General features: G+C 39.4%; 1 protein-coding gene across 4 annotated transcripts in view; it reads right to left on the reverse strand.

Annotated features, from left to right (window-relative positions):
• Positions 1-4,224: 4,224 nt before the first annotated feature.
• GRIN2A (glutamate ionotropic receptor NMDA type subunit 2A) overlaps positions 4,225-27,378 on the reverse strand; it is a 184,348-nt gene continuing 161,194 nt past the window's right edge. For all 4 annotated transcript variants that reach the window (XM_069029955.1, XM_069029954.1, XM_069029953.1 and 1 more), the window contains 3 exons: positions 19,084-19,271; positions 7,901-8,139; positions 4,225-6,274 (listed from right to left, as the gene is read on the reverse strand). In XM_069029955.1, the coding sequence (XP_068886056.1) occupies positions 4,484-6,274; positions 7,901-8,139; positions 19,084-19,271 (2,218 nt within the window). In that variant the 3' untranslated portion in view covers positions 4,225-4,483. The remainder of the gene's footprint in view (positions 6,275-7,900; positions 8,140-19,083; positions 19,272-27,378) is intronic.

A 27,378-nucleotide genomic window follows, 5' to 3' on the forward strand; every position in this document is an offset into this window, starting at 1 on the left:
TAAAAAGACCACTGCTTTTCTAAGCCCACCTAACTGAGATATCTGAGTTAGGAGCCTATACTTTCTAAAAAGTCAACAGAGAGAGGTAGTATCTTTCCTGACACATCCCCCACATAACTGCTCCCAACCCCTCAGTCCACTGCACTTCCATCCAGAGGGAGCTTGCTTTCTCTTGCTTTCTCTTGCTTTCTCTTGCTTTCTGTCTCTCTCTCCCCACTGGTAACAAAAGAGCTTAGCCTTCCAGCCCAGAAACCCAAAGCTACACACACAGCTCTAGCTTTTGCTTCCTTTAAAACTGTATAAAAAATTTGCTTTCATCAGGAAAAATAAAACACATCTTATTTCCCTTGTGAGCCTTATTTCACCTCTTAAGTGTTCCTGAAAGACCATAAAGAGACATGTATTTATGAGATGCTGCCAAAACACGGTGACCTGGCGGTGATTTCATTTTTGTTTGTCCATAGCACTCTTTCTCCTAACCAAGCTTCTTAGATAGCAGAGTAATGAATTCTGAGCAAAAGCTGCAAATACATTAAATTAAATTTTCCAGAAATGCAAGATCTCTTAATTTTCCTTAATTTTATCTTATATATTAAAATATCTTATTTCCATGCTTTTAAATTAGTGGGTGGCTACACTGTTCTAAGAAACACAAGCAGAACACAAAATCTATTTGAGAGAAAAAAAGGAAAATTTACTGTGGTGAAAAGGGAAAGACAAAAACATGAAGAAACTCTACAATATCTTTAAAAGAGAAAAAAAAGCAAGAGGCAGGTATGTCTATGTAGCTGTTTTTACCTCCATGTACCTACTGCATTCCTCAGCAATTCAATATCCTGCCTCCATAAAAGGTGTCGTCCAGGAGCAGTGTAACACTACAGGACATGCTACCAAGAATGGCCCATATCATTTACAGCCTGATTCAGTTCCAGCTGGAGTCACAGGAAATCTTGGTGATAGGAATGACCAACAAACTGCTAGAGCTGTAATCAGGAAAATGTAACAAGTCACCAGCACCATCCAGAAAGGTACAGAAAGGATGGCCACTTATGCAGGAAGATTCTTTTCTCCTCTTCAAGTATAGCAGCAGCTAGAGTGAGAGAGAGGGAAATACAGAAAGTCTTGATCTCAGTTTAATTGAAAGTCAGTGCAAATATATCAACAAAGCTCAGGCAAAATTCAGAATTCCATGCGCTCTATGGCTGAGCCTCACAAGCTGTGGCTTGTGGCTCTGTTGAAGATTTTTCTTCAACTTCTCAGCTGCTTCTTCTTTACAGGAGCACATCTGCAACCAGCTACTGCCTACAGCCCTGCCTCAGCTCTCCTTCCCCTTTATTGACTTGGATTTATGCCAAGATCAAAACAACAAATGCATGCAGACTCTTACTCCCTCTACTTTAAGTATCTGGTGGGGTTTTTTCCTCCTTTATGGAAGCATCTTATATTTCCATGTGATCAACTGCTGTGCAACATTATCAAGTCTTCCCTCTGCCTCTTTATTTTGGTTTAGGGCAGGTGGTTGTATTGAATATTGCAGATAATAATACTAAATCTCTACAGTCACCAGAAATCTGCTCAAATCAGAAAAAGCAAACACTGCAATATCACTGCAATTTCACAATTTCACTGTAGCTAATTTGCTTGTACATTTCACAGAAAGATCAATCCACCTGGGTTGAGGATGTTTACAACTGAATCTCAAGAGAGAAAATGTAAATGGGGATTTTTCTTTCCCACAACTTCACGTACAGTACTTGTATATATACTGAATTATGTGTCTGGTTAGATAGAGATGATGATACAAAAGACTTGGAGCGATCAACAAATACTTTGAGAGCTTTATGATGATGTGAAAGACAAGAGCCACCACTGAGTTTTATGATTTACTTGGTAAAATGCTCAGCAACTTCCATGGCAGGATTTGGCATGACATCAGCAAATCATATCTGCTGAAACACACCAGATAGTTCAAAACACTTCAGATTTTAGTTAATATACTATGACTTGGATTGGATACTAAAATGTGCCTGAAATATTTTTTATTACACTCATTACAACATTACACCTTCAGTGCATTTGCCTTCCTGTAGACTTAAGAGCAAAGCATACTTGTGTCTTTGGGAAAAGGTTTGGGTTCATGACAAGTAGTGTTCATCCCACAGACATCCTAACCCTGCTTAGCTCACACAACTATTCCTAAGAAATCTGCATCTCTCTAAGGGGAGGTAAGGAACTTCTGTTTATAAAAACTCCCTCCAGTGAGGAACCAGAAAGCTTGCCATGTGAATCAGGGCCAATAATTATGACCAAATGTTGAATAAAGAATACCCAAAACAAATTTTTACCTGAACTGCATAGCGATACCCATAGATATGCTTTCTGATCATACTTATAATAAAGTATACTGAGGTTTTTGGAAACTGGAAAGAGCCTTGGAAGCCCAAATCTCATTACATTTCATTCCTTAAAAAATGTCATCCTTCACCATCACGGTGAAGATACAAATACATTTGCAAATACCAAGAACTCATTCTGGACTTCGATAGCCAAAGTCAGTTTAAATCTGTTTAATAAAAAAAAAGCTGTAAACAAAATTCAAGAAGCTTTATTTTGACTATCCCTACACATCATTTATATTATCTCCCGTTTGCAACTCTGCAGTATGCTGTTCTAAATTAAACACCTTGCATACTGCACCTCTGGCATGCAGATGCTTCAATTACAGCTGACAGGCACGATTCTGCTGAGAAGAGTTTCAGTTTAGAGAAAAGTTAGGGTAATATTCACATTTTCCAATTCACAGTGGTAATGGTTTCCCTGCTCACTTTTCTTCAGTGAAATGGAGGAAATAATGCTTGAATAATCTAAATTTCCTCTACACAAAAATCCTAAAGCAGTTCTCAGAGTAGCAGGAAAATGGGAGAGCACCACCTCCGGAACACTTTCAGTAGTTAAATGTATTAGCAATTATATTTACTTCTTTAGTTGAAAAGCTGTACACTCTTCTCCTGAAAGGCTTCCTCTCTTCCCTTTCACGAACCCTTATGGTTAAAACCTAGTGGGTTTTTTTCTTCAGGTGAGGGTAAGGAGGGGTGTGTAGCAGACATTGTATTTGTGAAATAATCTGATTGACATTTATAGAAGGAAAAGTCATATAACAATGCATCCCTGCTATGTGAATACCTTTGTATACCAGTAAGTGATAATAAAGATACTGTTTCTTAGTTATGTGTGCATATATTCAGTTTATATAACAGACTTGATTTGAGAGGTTAGAAAAATGGTCTGATGTTCAACAAATATGCACAATATTGTGGAAGGAAGAAGTCCTTCTAAAGGTGTTAATCCTTCTCTGTGTATGCAAATAAATGGTACCACGCTCCTCACTGATCACACTGAACTTATGGCTGTCGGTGTTTGATACTGTATTAACAGCTTTAATACTATTAATATACAATTAATTAGTTGTCACTAATACACTATGAACAAAGAACTACAGTGGGTTGGGATTTGGTTTGGGAAGTGAAAGAATAAAAGAAATACTATACAGCCCTGAGTAATCACCAGTAAGGGGCAAATGCAAACTTACGTACACATTAGGCCTCAAGGTTACTAATAAAGTCCACAGCTCCATAGTAAGTGCCATATAGTGATATCTAAAAATATATACTCTGGATTAGGCAGCTGTGAAATTTCTGACAAGATTACTGCAAACTTTTTAATTAACTTATTTTGTAATGGTAAGTGCATGTGCAATATAAGAAAAGCATTTGTACATAAACATTAACCAATATCCTTGGGGCTTCCTTTTGGTACACAGCAGTTCACATGTTTGGGGTTACTGCCTTCCCATCTACTGTCTGTCACTCTAGAAGGAACATACTAATTTTGTGCTAACACATTGTATTTTACTTATTAAGGTCCTGGGGTTTGGGGTTTTTTTAAATTATTATTTGGCTTTGAAAATTATTATGAAGCTAAAATATGTTTTTGGAAGTCTTAGCTTTCTGTTCTCTTTCAGAGTCTTACTTTTGAATCTGTGCAAATGCATCCCTATTTCTTGTTGTCTGTGTCATACTACATGAATACCATATTGCTTATCCAGTACTAGAAAATCATTAAACATTTCTAAGGACAAAAGTACATTGAATGATACTTAGCAACATAAGTTAGAATAACCCAAATAGTAAAATAATTAGGTACAAAACAGCATAGTTGCCAACATATATTGGGGCTATTTCAGTACAACTTGCCATTTATATATAAAGCATACATAAATGGCTATTTTTTATCCTTTTCAACAAGACATGTTTTAAAAGGATAGTTCAGAGCATACCAGTTTACCTATTCATGTACAAAAGTACATTGGGAAAGGGAGAGGTTTATGGATCATTTACCAGAGCAGGATACTGTTAAAGGAAAAATTCTCCCTCTAAGATGGTGGCAACTATTCTTTCCCTATAGATAAGTGTTCATGGAAAATTTAAACATCTGATTCAATGCTAGGCCTTTTCTTATACACACGTGTATTGCTACAGGAATTTAAAACCCTTGGAGTTGAGTACAAGCTATTCCTATTTGCAACGTAAGGCAAAACATGCTCTGAAATGTACATGTCATTATGGATCCGACCATCCCTGGAAGAGTATGATGCTGTAGACTGTATGGACGACCTGAAATAATTATCATTTCTTCCTCTTGTTGGCAATGAATGTTTATAAAGATCAGCTGGACTTCGCCTAAGAGATAAATGCTGGTCATCACGATAGGAGTGCAGGAAGGGGTTATCATCCGAGTGAACAGCATACAGGGACTTGCTCCGCTTACTGTCCTCCAGAGCATGAGTTAAAAGTGAGGCCTTGTTGCTCAACAGTTTGCTTGAGGGAACACTAAACATGCTTGCATATGGACTACTTTGAAGAAATTTCTCTCTTTCTTTCAAGCTTATACTACGAGAAGGTCTTCCAATATCAATTTCCCTGGACTTATCAGCGATATTATCAAAAGAGTGTTGCCTGCTAATCCTCAGTTTATTCTTTCTATGATATTGCAGAGCACTACTTTGTGACCAAGTACGCTCATATATTTCTTCAGGAAGTGATAAGTTCGTTGTATCCTGCAGCATCTGATCTTCCTCAATATCATAGAGGTTCCCCATCCGCAAGCATGCATCGCATTTATAGGGAGATCTGGTCGTGTAGTGTCCTGCATAAGTGGGCATGTTGGAGAGACAGCTCCTGCAGTGGGTGGAATTCTGCCTGTACCTATCGTTCATGTCACCTAGGGAAGTATTTTTTTCTTTGAGAGTGTAGTGCTTTGGATAAAGTTTATACTGGTCATTATTTGGAAGACTGTCTTCGTTATGTGATGGAGTCCTGTTAGCTTGTTCGGCTTTCCTGAAGGTGTCACTGGGATCTTGGTAAACATCAGGAAACTCTACAGTTTCTGGAAGGACAATGTTTTCGATGTACTGAGGTGTGTCCAAGCGGAATCCTGGCTCCTTGTCAGCATCAATCGTGTAGATTTTATCCCGTGGAGAGCCCTGTTTGGTTTTCAGATATGTCAGTTCCACTTCACTACAGTCTTTTGGGTATTTTGATGCTACTGTCCTTTTTTTAAAATTGTCCTTGGTTTTGTGGTGCTTGTTGTTGGTTTCAGCTTCCATGTGGCAAGTAGCTCTGCTTGATGTCTCTGATACATCTGAATGGACAATCTCTTCAGGAAGGTATCTTTGGCTTTTCAATGAAAGCTGCCTGTTTTCCTCTGACCCGTTTTCTCTCTGGGGACCTTGGCCCTGACGTACAGATTCTTGACGTAAAGATTCAACAGATTTCCTCCAAAGCTGCCTGGGTCTGGAGTTCACTTTTGCTTCTGTTGTTACTGCAACCTCTACTGTATTTGGATTGGATTCATTCAGTGTGAGAGGATGCTGCCCTTGGAAAACATAGTTGTTCAGATTGTCCTTGTGTCGATTGCCAGGAAGTGTCTGCAGTTCACTTATGTTGTCACCAAAAAAGTTGTCCTTTGTCTGAAAGGATCTGTTATCAGCAAATATCAAGTTTCCCTTATCCATGACCATGTCCATAATCAAAGAACCCCTCTGAATAAAATCAGCTGTTCTTTTGGGGGAGTCAATTCTTGAAGGATTGATATTCGTCATATTTTTCGCTGTTCGCAGCAGTTTTAACATGTTGGTTTGTGAATTGGTCAAAGAAAAGTCAGGAGACTTCTTTTTCTCCTCAATGTGTACTCCATGAATGCAACTGTAAATACCCTGCAATATGAGTAATGTAAAACAAATTAAATTACTAGCTATAACTTTTTAAAAATTCCATTTTACTTTTACTAGCAATAAAGAACAATTAAACATTTTTATCCAATTACTGGAAAGATTAAAAGTACATCTCTATCTTTTTATAATTTCCTTGCACTGAAATGGAGGAACATTTTCTACTACATCTGTTGAAATTACAAAGGAGAAAAATTGCCAGCGTTTCACAAACCATTGGTCTGTCTTGGCCTCCCCAGTTTAGTTTATTCCAGAATACAAGATTAGAAGGTACCCCAAAGGGTTCTCTAATCTCAGCACAAAATGAAACTAACCTTCAGTAATATATACTCCCTTATTTTAAACCAGCGATTAAGTTTCCCCTCTAAACAAGCCTGTAGTGGGACTATTTTATTGGAGGTTAAGGTACTCTTCACTTGTACTGAAATGAAAAGGCTTCTAGTCATCATATTTTAGCTTTTCTGATCCCTATCCCAGTACATATGGAAAAAACCCAGCTCTTTCTGAAGTTGAATGTGAGTTAATTTTGAGCAAAAGGCTGAAGCCCATTTTCTCACTCCAACCTCTTCGGTCACTCCTGTGAGCCCAGTTGACATTTCCAACCCTGTGAACTAGCAATTCTCAGACATTTACCTTTGACATAAGTACTCTTTCTCCTGCATTGCTTAGGAGAATTTCATATAAAAAAAAGGCCAGAAATACAAAGTTCAAATATAAAATGTGGAGGTTAAGGTGCATATGGTTCCCAGACAATCCCCAACAGAGTAGTGCAGACTATTTTTAATGCAGTTCCAAAATGGTCCAATCTACTCAACAGGGTAATTGCAGCACTCTTTAAAGCAATTAGCCATTTTAGCATCATTTTCAATTCTCCTAGGCTATATAAAAAATCCAGAGAAATCACTTACCTAATGAAAGTTCTATCTGTTTTAAAAATATATAAAGAAAAAACCCAACCAATTTGTCAAAAATATAAGAATAAGCCCACTTTTCCCTTTTTTGTTACAAGTATCAGTTTCTTGGATATGTAAATCCCCTTTGGGTCTGGTAAAGTTAACATTAAAACTTGCCTTAGTGCCTAACCAATACAAGACATATATCACCAATATCACATAAATGATACTTGTGTTTGACCTTTTCTCATAGAGTTTATTCAAGTTTGCTATCAAGAAAAGCTTATAAAAATACTCCACTGTATTTTTATAACTTACAATTCTCTTGCTTAAGAAATGCACAAAGCTGAGGGCTAATGTCTCCTATCAAATTAGGTTTTTGGGGTTTTTTTATTTTTTATGTGGAAATTAATACATTTCCTGCATCTGAGCTCTACGATTTCTTCACTGAAATTGCCCCTTAATGTATTTGTTTTCAGCATTTGATTCCTGATTATCCTGGCATTCGATAATTCATACCCTAAATAGTCCAATGGATAAAGACTTCCCAAGGAGTGCAAGTGCATCCTAAGCCCATTGACTACCCCAGAGCATCACACTGATGCTCTACCATGTATTTTAAATGTCCAAGTGGGAATAAAAGGAAGGATAATGTTTTAGGGAGGCAGTGTTTATTCTGCCTGCTGCCTAAAGGGGAAAAAAGGAAAGTAGTACTGACCCTGCTGATTGAGAACAGCAATCCCGGCCTATCCGAGCAGACTCCAGTGAAGCAGAATCTAAGTTTCCAGTAAAACAAGTGCTCCCAGACAAAGGTTATTAAGCTGAGTGCCATGGCTGCTGCAAGCATATAAAACACTCCTGCCATGTTGTCGATGTCCAGTTGGCTGCTCATGACTTCATTCTTCTCGTTGTGACAAATACCAGTCAGCCACAGGGTTTCTAACTCTTCCATTTCCCCTAGGGAGAGCAAGGAGTCAAACCAGTTAAAATGCAAAAAAATCACTGCTCACAGTATTCAAAATTCTTTGCCAGTTTAAAAATACAGCACCATTTAATGCTTCATTCGTGGAGCACTGCAGACTTATCTAGCCAGGAGTTGCAAATATAGCAGATTTCAACTCACAGCACCCTAGTTTCAGATGTCCTCAGATTTCATAAATTACGTGGGAAGCTGGATGCTCTAGAAAGCAGGATCTGTGGTTTAGATAGAACTTTCTTCTGCTTGCTGTAACTATTAGCACTTGTTACAGAGAGTGGAATGAGTTTAGTAAAGAGCTGGGACAGGCTGTAGCGATCACCAGACCGTTTCATGCCCCCTCTCCTCCCCTGCCCTACACTTGTTCCTCTCTGATCCACTCTGACCCCTCCCTTTGGCCCTTCCCTTTAACATCACAAGATAAACTTCACAAATTCTTTCCATTCTTTTAGAATGTGCCATAAGAAGTTTGTTCTTTCCCATCTGATCTGTGATAACCTTATTTCTTCTTTTCAAATAAGTTGCAATGTTGTGGCTGAACGTCTTCTAACCCATCTGGTCTCTGCACTCATCTCTGGTATCTATTCCCTTTTGCTGCTGCCATTCCTGCCTCCTGGGCAGCAGCAGAAACACAAACGACCTCATCCCATGCCTGAAATGGAGCATTCCTAGTTCTGGCTGTGCCACATCCTCACTGTCATTAAAACACTTCATTTACTTAAAGCTAATGAAGCAAATCTGCTCCCTCTCTCACTCTCTTGTGTATTCTTAACTTTGAATCCATGTTTCACTGATGAGATCTGGCCTCAGATAAAGGACACCGTCACCTAGCAGTGGTTGCTACCGCCAGCATGGACAGAGGTGGGCAAAAAACTGCCACTGTTTCTGCCAAAATTCTTTTTATTATTTTGCATAATTTATTAATTCTAAAATATTTAGTGTTGTTCTTAGTGAAGCACTGCATGGGCATACAGGCCTTTTTACTCTCTCAGGATACAGTCAGCTGAGTAATCATATTATAATTTTTAATGTCATAAACTTAATTGTTTCTGGAAAATACAGCAGGCAATGCAGAGGGCCAAAAAGGACAGTATAGCTGTCTTGGTGTGTTTTCCAATTTCAGATATGGCTTCAGTCTGGAGGAAGAATGGTACAAATCCCTAATCCTTAGCCAGTGATTAGGGAATATATTTTCAGTATTATAATTCATACATCACTGGAAAAAAGAACAGAAAAAAATGGCTAGAAGCTATATTGACATTTCAGCTACCTTCAAGCTAGACTAGAAGATCAATGACCTGCTGTGCAAAAGCATTTTGCAGGATAGAGTGCCAGGGCACCAGGAAAGCTGCAGCCCACAGATAATTTGGATGTGAGTTCCAACTAGAAATGGAACACAAGACTGTGATGGAGAAATTGCTTCTCAGAGAATGTGAATGAAAAACTGAAGTAGAAAGGACAAGTTCTGATGCACTTTAGCAAAGGCATTTCACAAATTTGTAAGAGGGATTATTCAGTCTCTAGCTAATTCCCAGTTTAATTTTGTGCTTGAAGCATGAATTGAACCTCTGCATCTGCAAAAGGCAATGTGTCTTCTCCCAAATTACAGTGCTCAATCTTCAAAATACCTAAGAGCATCCCAAAGAAGAAAGTCAGTCCTAGTGAATCTTTAAAAATCTTCTAATCCAGGACATTGGGACAATAAATTATTAATTGTAACAGTATAGATATTGCACACACAGATAATTGGGGTTCATTATTGCATTTCCATATCTTAGAACATTTGGATTTCTTTTGTTCTGTTAAACCTCAGTGGACTGTTTCCCTCGTCTCTCTTTCAAGTCTTCCCCAAGGTCTATGAATAAAACTCACAGAGGCTATAGAAAAGAACCCAAGTCCAAAGAGAGACCAATATTTCTGGTCTCTGCACTAGTAGCTGAAGCTCTGCCAATCAGATCTCATTACTTCCCACAGGAAAATTCACACGTCCCATGACTGTCAGGCATCAATTTGATTTGACTGCTGTGCCCTTTCAGTATTCATAACAAAATTCACAAAGGAATTTAAACCTCTTTTTTATTACTGTTTCCTCTGTGTTCCTTTCCCTTTGGCATGTACATCTAAAGTAACTATTGATAATCCAGCAACCTTTCCAAAAACATCCCAACAGAAATGAACTAAGCTTGTTTTGAGTCAAGATAAATGACAGTGCCCTAGCAAGTAAAGAAGAACAAAGCATCCCAGAGCCTTGCAGATCCTGCTGTTGCAATATCCCTTCCATAATATCTGACAATGACAGCAATCACTGTTAATTAATGCCCAAAAGGAATCCACATTTTTATAGACAGCAAAGCACTGTGAATCATTGGATTGCCATATTTATGGAGTGATCTTATCTGGGAATGGACATATTAGGCTGATAATTCTCCATATTCTCCATATAAAGCAGTTGCCATTTCCAGTATATATCTTTATACATGTGCATATATATTTATATGTGTATGTGTACACACAGAAACACAGACAAAGCAGTCAATAATTTAAATATAATAACACTTCAGCATAGCTGACCCTATAAAACTGCAAAAATGTCCAATCTTCTTATTGCTTTTCCTGCCCATTACACTTTAAACCAGATATTCACAGAAGCCATAACATTTTTATTACAAAATTCTCAGGCATGAAAAACTTTTTTATCTGTGGTGTCAATTCATTCCTTATTAAAATCTGCCACTTCCAAATTTGGCCTGGAGTTTGAATTCAAAACATTGAACTTTGAGGCTAGTTAAATTTGGTTCAGAAAATAAATTAATTTAAAAGAACTAAGTCAGTCTGGAGGAATGTTGTCTTTCAAATCCTTTTTGGTGGTCTGACTTGTAAGCTGAAATGTGTAGGGTGATGACACCTATGGCAATATATCACACTTGGCAATTGAAAGGCCAGCAATTTGTGATTACCAGGCACTGGAGAGTTCAGTCATCTCTGAGTGTGCATAATATTAATTAGCAAGTGGGAGCTCCAAATATTACATAAAACAGACCTTGGAAATCTAAGTCAGCAACCTCAATATACATAAATGCCAGGCCTCACTGAACTGAGTGTTAATGGAGTTCAAGTCTGCATCTAATAGGGGGGTCTCAAGTTACTCATAAATATTAATCAGACTTATTTTAAGGCTTTTTGTTTTCTTTTCAGGCACTTACTAAAGGAATGTAATGCCACAATAATTTCCTACCTTCATTCATGTGTGGACTAGATTAACATGTAAGTGGACAGTTGCAGATCTCAGCAAGAAAGAACATCATGACACTGGCACAAAACCAGAAAATGAAGAGTCGCAATGTATTTGACAAAAAAAAAAAAATACAGTGTTTGTTTTCTGTTTAACACATCCACAATCTATTTAACTTGAAAAACTCACAAATGACTACATGATTCCTACATTAAGAGATTTTAAAAAAATTCTATAGCACTGTATCATAAAAGATCTGCTTCATTTATAGTGTAAGAATGAGCATAAGCAAGTGCTTTAAAAATCCATAGTTCAAGCAGCGTTGAGTCTCTGCAGTATTCATTCAAAATACACTCCAATGAATTGCAACATTCCAGCTCTCTCACTTGTAATTCAACACTATTTACAATGGGTTTAGGTTACAGCACAAACAGTGCTCTGATCCCTTTGTGCTCCTCCTGGGTTTGTTCCTGTGGCTATGGAGCTCTCTGCTCTGGCTGCTATTTGCACAGAAACGTGCCAGTTGGCCCTTTGGCCTGAATATCCCACAAGAGCCTTTCTTTCTACATTTTAGTATAAACTCCTCTAGCCTCTTTCACACGTTATCATCCTGGGAAGGACTGATAAACTATCCACTGTGTCCCCTGAACAATTTTGTCACAATAAAAATTTCATTATCCAGACACAGAAACGATACAGTCTATAGGATAAATTACATGCGTTTCCTCATCAGGGCCTTAGCAGGCTTTGCAGGCTGTACCACCTCTCCGTGGTGCCCAGCTCACAGACACACTGCTTTTTTGCAGCCTGTGTCACTGCCTCTTGAGATGTGTCAGTTCTCTGGGATTATTTTAGGAGGGGTTACTAGTCTCCCCAGATTCCTATTGTTTCCGTGGCACACAGGCTCCTGCAACCACCTGAGCACTGGGACCCCCTGTGCCAGGTCCACCTGCACTAAACTGCCAGGCCCTTCAGCAGCTGTACCAGCACTGCAGCTGCATGGGTAGTCACCCACCCCTGACTCCAAAAAACATTGCCTTGCAACTCTCATCAATGAGAGTTGTCTGGAAAAATGAGTTCTCCTGTATATTGTGCTGTTTCAGGCATTGCAACCATCCCCGCTACGTGCAGTCTGCACATCCTGCAGGAGCGTGCCTGGGCCAAACAAGGAGAAGATGCCCTGTCCCAGTGGGGAAAGCAGAGCTGCAGCCCAACACCCTCGTTGTTGTGCAGGTTAAGTACAGCAGAGCTCTGGTGTCAGCACTTCCTTGGGACTTGCATAAGGCCAGGAGCAAGTCACCAGCAGGAGATCACAGCGCATGTGTCAGAGCAGAAGGTGCCAAAGGAGCTGGCTGCTGGTGACAGCGTCAGGGGCGGTGGCTCCTGTGCAAAGCGCCAACCTGAGCTTCAGCCTGAGCAGTCAGCACAGCAAACTGGCACATACCGAGTAAAGCTGATGAACAGGAGGGTTAAATATACACACTCACACCAGTCAGATGGAGGGCATCATCTTCAAAAGACTCTGGTGGCACTAATAGAATCATCTGCTTATTCGGGCTGGACAAAAGGTAGTTTTCAAATTTAGGGACAGACTGTTCCATGCTTGCCCTGGCGAGCAGTCCCCCTAAGTGACAGAGGAGGAGGGTAGCACCCCACCACTTGGGGACCCTAAAATAAAAGGGTGTTCCCTGAATAGCGGGGTCAGCGCCAAATGGATTGATGTGCATTTGGTTCAATAAGCTCATCAGTTCCAATCTGACCCAGTTATATGATCCATACAGAATGTTTCAGAGAAGAGATTATATAAAAGCATAGCAACTTATCGAATTCAGCCTGGATCCCCCAAAACAATCTCTCTTATTTTCTGAGTTATTTCCCCCTGTGAAAATAGCAAGAGGAACACAGATGACTGACAGCAATAAACTTACTGTGAGCTAATGACTTCACTCTGCATGTCCCCATTAGTTAAGGATGAATTAACAGAACTGCTAAGCACGACTTTCAGTATTACAATCCCTCTAACTCTTGTTCAGCTACACAAACGCCCTCCACTTATACACTCACACTCTTCAGTCACATTTGTTCCACCCACTGCTTAAGGAGGACACTAAATATATAAACAGAAAATCACTGTGATTGTGGGTGTATTCTGCCTGAGCAGCACACACTGAAAATATGTCCTTATAATCACATACGTATTTCCTTCTTGGGCTTTAACAGCCCGTGTGAGTCACACTGCTACACTTCCTTATAATCTAGACAGCGATTTGGAAGGCTTATGCTGAAATATGAAAAAAATAGCAAAGAGCTTTCCCCTTCCAGATGTAAGGGGGCAAATCTCATTTCCACAGTTACCTATTACCCCTAAGGAGTGGGAAGCAATTATTCACCCAGGAAAACAATTCTTAGTGTACTAAGCTGTCTTAAAAGCACATAAAGATTAACCAGAACTGAAAGTTATTAGGAAGGGATAACAGACTCTGTGGAAACTCAAACCAGAACCAGTTTTCTTCTTTATGTCTCTGAGTCTCTAATTGCTTTAAAGTTTGCAGCTTTAAGGGTTAAGGTCTTAATACAGCTACACCATCTGCCCTCTTTTCCTGGAGATCTCTTCCCACACTGTCTTTTGAACTGAGCTCTTAATCTGCAGGTAGTGCAATACATTACAAATACCTCAGACAAGTAGATGTGTAGCCTGGCCAGTCAGCTGGTATACTCCACTCCTTCCCAAAATTACCAAGGACTTTCTGTTCCCTGTATCCAACCATTTCTGCTGCCGAGTGTTTTATTGCTCTGTTCTGCTGCATCCCTCCTAGCTAAAGGCTCCTTGCTGTCTTTCTCTCCATCCCATCCATGCACACTCTGAACCCCTCTTACGCTCTTAATTCCAAAGTTGCTTTGTAATTTGTAGTTCAATAATCTCATCTTCTCACAATTAAAATTTTAAAAAAAAGAAGAAGAAAAAAGAGAGATGGGAGAAAGACTGAAAGAAAAAGAGAGAAAGAGAAAGCTAAATTCTCCTCATTTTCTCGCACCAGTGGTTCTACACCAAATCCCAAAGACATGATGCTATGGGTTTCAGAAACAATGCCTCCCAAATGATTTTGCAGGATATATTTGGGAAGTACCACTCTTTAAATGGCACGTGCAGCCCAAGCCACAGAAGTATCAGCAACACCTGGGCTTGCAGACAGCTGGCCTAAAATTCCTGCTATGGGAGGCTGGAGGAACGCGGCTGCCTTCCCAAACGATGTGTACAGACCTGCTGAACCCCACAGGCTGGGCCTGAGCCTTCACCCCACTGTGCTGGCAGAGCTGTGTGCACACACAGTGACAGCTGCAAGGTAACACGCTGGGGCTGGGGACGTCAGCCTGCCCAGCTGCTCCTACAGAGGTTCAGAAAAGAAATCAAAGCGCGGATCATGCGATTCCTCAGCGCACGGCATTTCTGTTCTGACACATTCCTGTGGCCGTGGGCGGAAGATCCAAACAAAATGATGGTGCTGTTTCTTAGCAGCCGTATCATTTTAGTTGCTTCTGAACTCCTGGGTGCTTCTATTTCTCAACAGAAGATTGAGAAATTGTTGTCTGTGCCTCAGTAGAAATATTATTACTTCTCTGTTAAAAAACAATGGAAGTTTCATCTTGTGACCACAGCAAGACAAAAAAAGCAGCACAACCTCCACTGGGCTTTAGAGAATCATCCCAATGATCAACTACCTTAAACCAAGCTGCAGATGCTAATCATCAGCTCAAAGCTTTTGCAGATAATGAGATGTGCTGTACAGACTGTAAGATGAACAAAACCAGAAATTCACTAGCAATGCACTTCACTCATATCCGTTATACAAGAAAAAGCAACTCTCAACTCTTTCTGTTAAAGAGATTCAGTGTTCCAAAGCAATTAACCTTATACTAACAAATGTATACTCATCTCAACTTCCCATGAGCGGGGCTATGTATGTGAACTTGCATGTTCACATGCAAGTTGAATAAGGGATGAAACCTTCTGAGCACAACTGTACTTCTGAGACAATTAGTAGGTATCCTTTAAACTCCTCAGCAACTCATTCCCATCCTTCTTTCCTCTGTCTCTTTCCTTCTTTGTTAGAATAACAAATTTGGCATCTTGTGGCCTGCTTCCTTACACTGAGACTTCAGAGCTGCTCTCACTGTGGGATTGATCATTGTTGGTGTAATTGGTCCACCCAGCAGAATTATCCTCAGGATGGGAACACTATACACACAGAAACATATATAAACCACCCAGTAAAAGCTTGACATTATCCCTTAGGCAAGCCTACATCCCTCTGTATTTATTTAATTTTTTTTCCAGTGCCAACAAGATTAAAAAGAGGGTTCAAAGTCATTGGCTTTAATGCAGAAACAGCATCATGCTTTGAGAAGTATGAAAAGATTCCCCTGCATGAACAAGCAATTAATTCTTCAGTTCGATGTTTTACATCTGCAAGGAAGAGGGAAGAAGTTCCTATCCACTGCACAAAAAATTCATTTCAATGTGTAAGTGAACTGGCTTAGATAGGAGAATGATATAGAAGCAGCAAGGAAAAATCGAATGAGAAAAACCAAAGACATATGCAGAGGAAATTGGAAGCTCTAAAATACATTTCAAAAGGCCATTTCAGTACTGGGTAAATGTGAAATAGAGATGAGATCATGGCTTTTTGTATGTGCAATCAGATATACTTTTAAATAAATTACTTGGTGCTATCCAAGTATATAGTATAATCCAAAAAGATTATTTCTCTTATTAACATAATATTCACATAAAGAAATTGTGTTTGTTGAAATCATTAGAATGTTTTTTTCTTATAGTTATGAAACTCATTAGGTTTACAATCATTCATTGAAATTATTCCAGACTCTGATGAATGCCCTATTACATGTACTGGAAAATAATTCAATCCTACTTGGGGCTCTGCTGTTTTACAGGCTTAGTCTTTGGGAATAATATATCCTGCAGAAGCTATACATGTGAAAGAAGATTTCTGCCTTCATTTGTGTTTGCCTATTTACTTAAACAACCTCATTCAGGCTCCACTGAGGCTTTCCCAGGAGTACCATCTTAAGATGAAACTTTCCCCCAACCATACTTGCTTTTAGTCTAGAGAACTTCAAAGAGATTTTTAGTGATATAGCAAAGTGATGTTGGTCTGAACTCTGGGTTCATCCCTTCTAGTTCACCAAAACAGAGTTATGTAAGTTCACAGCTAAAAAGATTATCCATTGAACTACTGAAGTTAGACATGGATTACAAAATCAGGTCATGCTAGTTCTGGGCAATTACTCTTTACATTTAATTTCTTGGTGTTTAGTTCCAGTTCACCTGCAATGTACTTTGTAACTCAGTAGAAGAAATTTCATTATTAGGGCTTTTCTGTTGATTTTTTTTCTTTTTTTTTTTTCTCACATTTGGGGGAAATGCAATGGTAGTTGGGTTTTTTTTTTCCCGAAAATGATCATCTAGACCTGTGACACAATAAAGTGAGACAAGGTATCAAACAGTTCTGGGACTAAAGGAAACATACCTACAGCAATTTCTACACATCATATATGTCCAATTACAAAACTCTTTACTAATGCCCACACCATTTTCTGAACAAGTTTACGGATCCTTTACAAGAGAAAAGTAATGTTTTAGCATTCATGGGTTGTTCAGAGTAACTTCCAATGGAACTGAAAAAATGCCATAAATGTATTCACAATTCCCATGGTTTGTGCATTTAAAATGTTTGCTTATCATCTGGGCAAGATGAGTGAGGGAGGAGACACTTCATAATAAGGTTTCATTCACCTGGGTGTCTGCTATATCTATTGCTGTTCTGTAAGTTTTAATACTACGTTTTGTAGACAATCCATTTGTATTATTTTCAGCTACTAAAAATGGGTTGAAGATATAAGCATTTGTATGCTGTGTAAGTCCACAGGTCAAAGTGTAAACACAGGGTAAGATTTTTCACACCTTCCTTCCACCCACTTGGTTTTGTCCCTGATATTCAGAGATGAGGTGAAGCATAAAAATGCAGCACCTTCAGTATTTTGATGAGCTTTTTCTTAAATAGCTTCAAGTGCTTTCCCTACTATTTCATTTATTTACTTTCTCTGTGATTTAATTTTTTGTGTTGAATGAGAAGTATCAAAAATGATGAAAGAGTAAGCATGAAGGACATGCAAAGTGAAAGGAATGAAAACCCAAGTGATGCCCTGGCAACATCTAGAGGGGTTAGCCCACACGGACAAAGACAACTCAGATCCTCCTTTGGGCTACAGAAGCTTTTTCTTCTTTAGTATGGGACCAATAATTCAACTTCTCTGATCCAAATTCCCCATCTAAAAATGGCTCAGAATTATAGCACCTAATAATTCTTAATAGTATTACACAAACAGAAAATAATATTCTATTCCCAAATAGAAATATAAAGCCAATTTTTTACCCAGTTAGTTGCAACTTTTTGACAAAAGAATATGTGAACATTTGAAATGCAGCCACTGCAGGTCATCTATTCATTCCTTCACCCAAGTAAGTGAGGTTTCTTCCATAACCCTCTCTAAATCCAATAGATGGATATGATGACACTATTATTTCCATATATACACCAGACAAAATGCATCAGTCATGATGATTACACCTCTTCCAGTTGTTTAGTACTATAATAGGAGTAAAATCCATGTGCTGGAAGACTAACACACTCATTGTCTGCTCCATGAAAATGAATGTTCTGGCTTTTATGGAACAGGAGGCTTCTATGCTAAGTCCTGCTCTGTGCCATTCCTATCATACTGAAATTCACCATTCTTACCCTCAATAGCTTGTTACTGGTGACATTAAGCTCATATTTATTTTCTGATAAAGCTCTCCCTTTCACTGATAAAGAAATGTCAACACACACATCTACGTAAAAAAACCTAAAACAAAGATTATGTAATACACACCATATTCCAATCTGATAGAGGATTTAGTCAGTCACACCACAGAAAACTTTTAATTAGCATATTTCTATTTGCTTGTGCATGTGAAACACGAAGCTTTCTACAATCAAAAAGGAGTTCAAACCCTGTGTGGAGAATGAGTCATCATTGCTGTTTTCAACTATATCAAAGATGTGCAGCAAGTTTCCTCCTGCAGGGCGAAAGTGCCAAGAGGACCTAGAGTTCTTCTATTTTGTGTTAGAATGAAAAATATTTGTTTGAAGTACAATGAAACAAGTCACCCAAATTCAATTTCATAAGCATTCTTTTACCAGAAGTTTAAATGAATCCATCCTAGATTAGGGATCACTCACATCAGTTCAGAACTGAGCTAAACACTTTTTAATAGCAAAACAGTCATGCTGAAAGATAACTCATCTACCAAGGAATTGCTCAGAGACAAAAATAAAGTAAATAAATAAATGCATAAATGGTCTCTAACACTGAGGCCAGCTTTATTTTGTGATGTATATGAAAACACTTTCTGAAAATAGATGCTGATGCCCTTGGCAGTGAGGTGAGTTAGAATTGACTGGAAGAGAACTCCTGTCTCAGCATCAAGAAGTAATTTTACTCATTTGTTTTACCTTTCTCTATTTTAAAGACTTGAAGAGAACAGCACTAACAGGCTCCTGGCTACTAAAACTGAACGAACTGTGCATACATAGAGGAAGAAAAGAAAGCAAAAAAGCTCGGTCCCTACCATCTCCCACAAATTGAAGAAGGGCAAGATCAATTTGTCTCTTCCAAGGTGATCCTTTCTGGAGAGCTATTCCATAGCCAGTAGTGGCAAAGATGTACCCGCTCCCTATTGTGACAAGTTTGCATCCTTCATCTCTTCCAGCCTTGTAATTCAGCACTGCTGCATCATAGATGAAAGCATCCAACTTCCTGAAATAAAAGAAAACATTTTACAAACCAAATCATTAGGGACAGCTGTTGTCAGACATCTTTTGTCCTTGATGTTAGGACCCTGTTGAATATCATATGGATTCTTTGATATCATTAATTACATATCCTGCTCTGCTGTATCTAAAATTAACAAAAGGCATCTATTTTAGTGAGGGGAAAGTAGGGCACATAGTTTTGCATTTCTATTTTAGGGGATGCTGTTAAAAAATACTGAGCAGGAGAAACCAATCTACAAAATGTCTTGCCCTGATATCTTTGTATCTTTGCTCTCAAAATGGATAATAAATACCTTGGGATGCAAAATGGTCTCCAAAACCAACAGAAATTACAACAGAGAACTTAGAATTGAAATAACAATAAACAATTAGTTTATTTAAAATACTGAATGAGATTGAAATGTTCACCAGCTTTTACATACACGCTCTTATTTTACTTCTCCTTCCAAAAATAAGCAGTGAAGGTGACGGTTAAGTCCTTGATAAGACAAGGGAAAATACTGGAGCATTATCTCATAGAGCTACCTAAATCCTACTTAAATATGGTCAAAAATATTTCTTTACAGTTCACAATTCCAAACATATTATTTGTGTATCTAGCGCACAGCAGGAAGAAATGAACTTGTGAAAAAGTTTAAGCCTTTTAACCCATCTACCTAAAAATGTAAGAATGGGATAATCCCATTCTCTAAAGAATACAGGGAACACAACAGGAGTGGAAAACAAATTCAGTAAAGAAATGAAAAGAAGCAATGTCCTCCAGGGATACCTTCTCAGAAGCACTGCAAAGCAAGAGTTAGAAGGCAGGTGCACAGAGGTTTCACAAATGAAGGCAGTGAAAATGCACATACAAGAAGAGGCCATTTGGAAGGACAATCACTTGATAGCAGCAGATCCCAGTCAAAGAACCGGCATTCTTAGTATTGGGCCCTCAGCTCCAACCTCACCTCAGTGACACACTAAACCAAAGCCAGTAACACACCCCCCTTCCCAACATCTTTGTGCCTCCCGTAGGAAGTCGGAGGAGCAGGAAGAACACAGCCACACAACTGGCTTCACTGGATGGTGTAGGGGAGTCTCCACCCTGCCATCCCCAAAAGCTGCAGCCCCAGGCACTGCCAGCTCTGCCTGCTGAGCCTCTGGAGAGCCACAGTGCATCACTGTGCAGCACTGCTGAAAGGATCTGATGGGCTGCAGCTGACGCAGCCTGGCACAGCATTGCCCACCAACAGTTGGGGCCTGTCTTCATGGAAAGGCAGCTGTAAAAAGAAATGTACTGTGGCACAAACAGGTACAAGAGCATCAACTTCAATTACATTATATCAGGATGCACCAGTTGTGAATTCTGTTGCTATGAAGTTCTGGAGTCACACTTGCTACTAAGCTTAAATCAGTTTATGTTGATAAAGCTTTTCATTTATACCCACAGAATGGAGCAAGACTTAGGCATACCACATTTTGACTACTGACAGAAAAAAAGCCCCAAAAAAGCTTTCATGAACATCACAATTCAAAGTTTATTCATAAATAATCAATCAACAGAACACTAACTTCTTCAGAACTCTAAATCAGACACCAAAAATGTGGCACTAAAGAATACGCTTGTCTATCTCACATTAAACCAAGAGGAGTACCAGGAGAGAGTGAAGTTGTTGGATTTCATCTGCTGTCATGAAAAAGTGAACTTCCTGTCACTGATTACTGTTCTTTATTGCTTTCCTTCAAGGATATTTATCCCAACAGTCACCATTCAAGTCATCTAATTGAAATTCAATGAAGTAGTTAATTCAGAATAGAGGTGGCTCAACCATTAAAAGAAATAATTGGGCCATCAGTTCTTTTGCTTTTCCACTCTTCCCTAAAACTCAGCTGGTGCAACCTGCAGTTTAGAAGTCAGATTAGCTCCACCAATGCCCAAAATCTGGTTCCCTCTTCCTTTAAATGGATAATTTGATATGCAGAAAATCATTAAACATCTGGTAGGAGATGCCACAAATTCAATCCATAAATAAAACATGGATGGCTACCTGGCACTGGGGGTAACTAAACTGGAATTAGCCAAGAGGGTGCCCGAGCCTGCAGCCCTCAACATAAGTTCATTTTCTAAATGATGGGCTTTGATTCAGCACTTCAGAGACAATCTTCGCTTGCTTAGAGAGCAAAAACAAAAATCTACATCCTTTGGGTAGGCTCACAGTGGAAAAAAACCCTCAAACCTGCTTGCTGTACACTCAGAATATTGTAGCTTTTCTGATCTACAGCAGACAATTACCTAAATCAATACAGCCCACCCAACCTCACACTTTGAGACATCTGCAGTTATCTTTGGGAAGGAAGGACTCTTCCCCTCTCAGAGGATGCTCATGGCTCAGGGTTTGGGAGGTGTTGCTCCTCTCTGTGGGTACAGACACTGCTGCAACCAGACAACTTAAAACACACTCTGGAATTTGTAATCTGTTTACTCTGGGATTTACAGTTTTGCAATGGAAGCACATAAAACACATGCTGTAAAATACAGAGAAAATTAAAGACAGCTATTCTTCTGTCAAAACAGTCTCAGTCAGAAATACAAAGGAAAGAAAAGGATCTCTTTGCTAAAGACTCCAGGACAAAAGCCTTGTGCTACCTCAAAAATTACACTCTTCACATGCAGTTTGCCTCCTTAGCTACTGAGCAGTGTAGGAAAACCTTGGGACAGAAAGACAAAGCACAGTCACAGTTTCACTCACTCACTGTGGAAGCTCCTCCCCAGTTTCCCAGGAGTCTGGCATCAGTGCAGTGCTTACACATGAAACGGCTCCTGAGGATGCAGAAGGCTTTACTTTTGAGGACTTTTCCTATACTACTTCTATAAGGTCACAACAAATCCCATGACATAAATCAATTTAAAAACATGAGGCACTTTCCTGACAGATGCTGAGAGCTGAAGGTTCTGCTATCAGTCGCTGCTCAATGCCTTAACTGTAAATCAAAAATTGATTGCCCTGAAAAACTCTTGGTGTCCACAAACTTATATTCAGAATATGTTTTCTGCATTTCCAACATAACTCTTATAACCTCTCAAGTCTTAATCATCTCTTCATCGTGTGCTGATTACAGAAGCACTGTTCCTGCAAGGCTCCAGAACATGCTGTACCCCTGCAGCGTGGGCAGGGAGGAACAAGCCCCAACTGAAGCTCTCAGATTTTAGGGCACCCAACTCTTCCATCACTGGGAGGTGAATTTCTGGCATTCCAAATTTTTAAGAACTTTCAGATAACTATAAACATTTCTCAATTAGTGTTTCCAAAAATGGAGACAGCAAAATCTGGCCAAGTCCAAAAATGTGACCCTTTCCGAGTTGTTTGCAAAGCTGGCAGCAAGATCAGCCCCGGAGGAAGACAAGGCAGGGATGTGTGCAGGCCAGAAGGCTGCTGGGAACACAGAGGACTTTCCATCCTGCCATGACTGAGTGGGGAAAGCCACAGCTGCTGTTTCACTGGGCTCTGATGGAAGAGCCAGGCTGCATGCATGGCAGGGACTGCTGGACACAGAAGCCCATCCTTGTCTTGTCATTCTCCAGGCAGGACTGCTAAGCCTGGACCTCCAGCTCTTCCTCTTCTTTCTACAGAGAGACTGGCAAGCCCCAGGTTTTGATTTCTGTGGCAGCAAAACTGCAGTGTGCTGCATAGCTGAGCTCTCTGCTCTTGAGGTTACACACTCAGTGCAGAACAGCTGCCACACGCCGAGCACAGACCACGCACCCAGAGAGGCTCAGAGCCTCCTGCAGCCTTAGTCACGTACAAATGAACAATTAACTTGTCAGCTCAGTGCAGCCACTCAGCAAGTGAAAAGCTTTGTCACATTGTGCAGGTTTAAATAAACTGGTAAAAAATATTAGAGAGCTGAGAGAGAACTATCAAAATAATAATAAATAAAAGAGATTGTTCAGAACTGCCATGAACTGGTCAAACAGGCACCTCCAGCCAACACAGGGGAGCAGGACTACAGTGCTGTGACTCATCTGAGCAACGGGCAGCTCTGCAAACTTCCTCAGAACTACTTCAATAATCCTGGCTAGAAGGAAAAAATAAACAGTTTGGAATATTTATATAACACTGACTACAAAGGCAAATGTCCTTCATCACAGAGCAAGCACCAACAGGAAAGGGGGGTGGGGAGAATTTTATCTCACAGCTTCAGAGAACATCAGGTGTTATGAAATCATGAACTGGAATATTCCTAGAAAAACCCAAAACAGCATTACTGAATGTAATAATTTGAGGTGGGAGATATGTGAAAAATAAATGTGGACAGTCCCATAACAGAACATTTATGATTCATCAAGAGGGATAAGAGTTGAAAAATCAGAATAGCTATTGCAAAAACCCATTCTCAAGCATTGCTGCACACATGCAAAATTGCCTGTGTAGAGAAAATTTAAGTTAGAGAAAAAGGTAGAGAAAAGCAATTTCAGAAAAGCTGAAAACGCTTCCCTGTAATTTTCCCCATCTTTATTATTGGCACAACTTTTCATAAAATTCCTATGATGAAAACTGAAAAGGAGGACTAGGAAAGTTCTCCTTTATTAGTCATGTCTCCCTCAACAACAGAAGTATAACTCAGTTGAAAAATGTTCCTTTGCTTCCTTAACCAACTACATGTTCCTTCAACAATTTTGTTCTCTTGATGGAATGAGAAGTAAAAATTTAAAAGGCCAATCTGCTCAGTAGTTCTGGAGCCACAATGATATTAGGCAAAAAAATAATGGCATCCACTTAAGGCTGGAGTAAATTTAAGCATGTATTTTTAGAGATCATCAATAGCATTGCTGGGAAGTCAGCAAGTGCAAAAATACTGTCTGTAAGATCTGATGGTTTAACACTACAAACTTCCATTTCATCCCCTCTTTCTCCACAGAAGAGATAAAAGAAAGTATGTCAAGAGTGAACAATGAGGGACACAGCATCATTTGTGTCTCTCTGTGTCCTGGGAATCCAGTGCTCAAAGGTCACTGTGGAGTGACACAGCAATCAAAGGGAAAGAACGCTGCTCTGAAGATGAGGCTTCCATGAAAGTGCTGTGAAGTGACACTTTGATACTGCTGGAGCAAAAGCAGATATTTAACCTTTAGCATGAAGGACTGTTGATTTCTTTTACCCAGTTTTGACTAAAATGCATTTCAGCTTATCTGATGCACTTCACCACCAGCAGTGACTTTATCTTTCAGTACATATTCAAATGGCTCCTCGCAGAACTGAAGTTCACACACACTGAATGGATTTCTTGACATCTTGATATTGCCAATTCATTAGGGGAAAATTCAACAACCATTCCCTGCAACAACACAGGTCAGCAAAGCATAACCCAGTTAAATGACGAGCTCATGAGCAGGGAACAAGCTTTCAACTTTTCTCCCAGCTCAAACTATCCTCACTTCAATCTTCACACAGGAAATGCAGACAGAAAATTTGAAAGAGTGGTTTCTGACAGACATTAACACCACCACAAGGGATTGTGGAGGCTTCACCTCACCTGTCAGGGCAATCCCAGCTGCCAGAAAATCCACTGTGAACCTCACTAGGCTGTGGTTACCTGCATGGGCACATTTGCCCTCCTCACTCATGGGAGCTCCCATCCACCACCCCTCTGCCCACACACCTTCCCATCCCAGTAACATTTCCCTTAGCAACAAAACAATGGAAAATTTAGTGTGCCTTTATGATTAATTTATACAATGGAAGATTGTCCCACTTCACATCTCAGAAGCCAAGCCAAGAAGTTTTTGCAACACATCAGTTTATCAAAACACAAAATCTGAAGAGCCAAGTTGGGGGAATATATTTTTAGATTAAAGGTTTTGTCCCAGTTACAATAGCATAATGAAGGATAAATTCAGCACGGCTCACCAAGTACCTGATCTCAACCCCAAATCAAATGAAGACTAAAACTCAGAATAGCTTCTCAAAAGAGGGGCTAGATGGCACACAGCTACTTCCACCTGCTCATTTTATTTCCAGACTATTTGTGATATTTAGAGATATTAGATAGATAACAGCATTAGCTAAAACATGATAAGGCAGACAAAGGAAGTAACCTTAAAAAAACAAAAAAGCCAACCAAAAAAACTCCAGAAGAGCATTCAGGTATTGAGTAAAGGAACTGGAAATAAATTAATTCTTTTTTTCCTAGAGGCAAGTTTCTATGCATCAGGTGAACAGGAGACACAGGGCTGTCTGTTTGTCTTTCTTTAAAAACAAATTGCAAAAGCAGCAATGGATTTCTCTTATGGCCATGAAGAAATTCCTGAAAATGTAAGAATTATGAGAGTATGAGAATAACTGCCTTTCTTGAAAGGACAGAAAGTTATGGGGAAACAGGAATCAGGCATCAGAAAAACTGATGCCAGAAAATCCTGCCATGAGTGGAATTGCCATGGGGAGACTTAAAGTCTGTACTGGCAGCTCGTAGCACTGAATTCTGCTCACTCCAGCAGTAAAAGCAGGAAAGCTAGCAACACATTTCTTTTAAGATACTAGATTTCAGAATTGTTACTGAAGAGATCCTTCTGAAAAATGTTCCTAGATGGAACAGCAAATTTAAATGTTTTCACATCTCTGAAGTCCTTCAGCACAGACAGCAGTGGCAAACCAGCTTTCCAGTTCTTAGCTTGTGTGACTACAGCTGAAACATTCATTGGAAATCATTCCACTCAGAGCTCAATGCCAAAATGAACATTAGAGTGAACACCGAAGCAAACATTAGATTAAAGCACCACAGAAAGCATCATAATGTAAATTGAAATTCAGTTACCCCAGCCATCTGATGCCAAATTAAATGAAGTTATTGATTGCAGAAGTTGTCTGAACTTGGTCAGCCAGGACAGAAAATCCTGAATGGGACAAACTGTTCAGCAGAGATGTTTTTTACAGAAGGTCAGGAAGGAAACTGTTATCGAGGTTTTAGCTCCTTCAGACAGTTTTAAGGAAAGTGTGTTTGTATTTGTACAATAATTTAGTGTGATAAGTAGACACTCTGGAGCACAGCAAACATCTGGCTCTCCCAGGTAGTTTGGGATCTTTTTTCCATGCTCTTTGACTTAGATCTTTCCCCCTGTGTACATATGATGAGAGTACCCATATATGGACAGTAAATCCTCACTGGATTAGATTTAGGACCTAATTACGACCATAATTCTTTCTGAGCTCACTTACTTTGGTATTCACAACATCTGATCTACATAATGTAACTACCTAAGTTTAACTCCACAAATGCAATATTCTATCAATCACTGCTGAATTTTACAAAGGCCTGGTGCCAAACAGGGAGAAGACAGAGTGAGAGACTGAGAGAGAGGAGAGGGCAAAGAGAGACCAACCCATGTCACTTTTCCTTAACAAAAATAAAATCTTATGCGGCCAACAGTTGTGATTATTTCAACTTGTCAGGACCACAGCACAACAGTTTCCAAAGGTATTTTACATTTCTATTTCCACTCCAGCTACGAGGCAGAAGTGAGCAGGCACAGAAGGTGATACTCCATGTATGACTGCAAAAGCTGCCTGAACTCATCAGTGCCTCGGACATGGGCCAGCTCAGCCTCAGGTTTCATTTGGCTGAAAAAACTAAAGTTCAGTTCAGCTTTTTTCTAAGGAGTTCCCATGGTCCTGTCTCACAGCTCTATTTATTTTTTATTTTGGTTTTTGGACCAGCTGCAGAAATGGATTCTTCTAAGTGTCAGCGTTCAAAAATGTCCCAAAGTTATATCCAGAAAAATGGTCAAACAGGTGCCTTGGTATGGAAATAGTGCAATCCAGGAGGTAGATAAATCAGTCCTCTAGGCTATTTCATACTCCTGACCATTAGTTATAAGTACCATTGGCAGTGAATTAACTGAAATCTTAATTTCTCACCTTACATCACACATTCATGTTTTGCATTCACCACCCCCTTAAAGGAAGGATCACCTGGCACAATTATTTGCTCTTTCAGGGCCTGATAAAAATCCTTTCAATTACTGTCATATATATCTGATGAAAATATAGATAGTTATTTTTTAAAACATTTCTCCTTATTGAAACAACATTTAAAGATATAAATTAGATTCATCA

The sequence above is a fragment of the Aphelocoma coerulescens genome, chromosome 14 (assembly GCF_041296385.1).
Source record: "Aphelocoma coerulescens isolate FSJ_1873_10779 chromosome 14, UR_Acoe_1.0, whole genome shotgun sequence".
NCBI classification, from domain to species: Eukaryota; Metazoa; Chordata; class Aves; order Passeriformes; family Corvidae; genus Aphelocoma; species Aphelocoma coerulescens.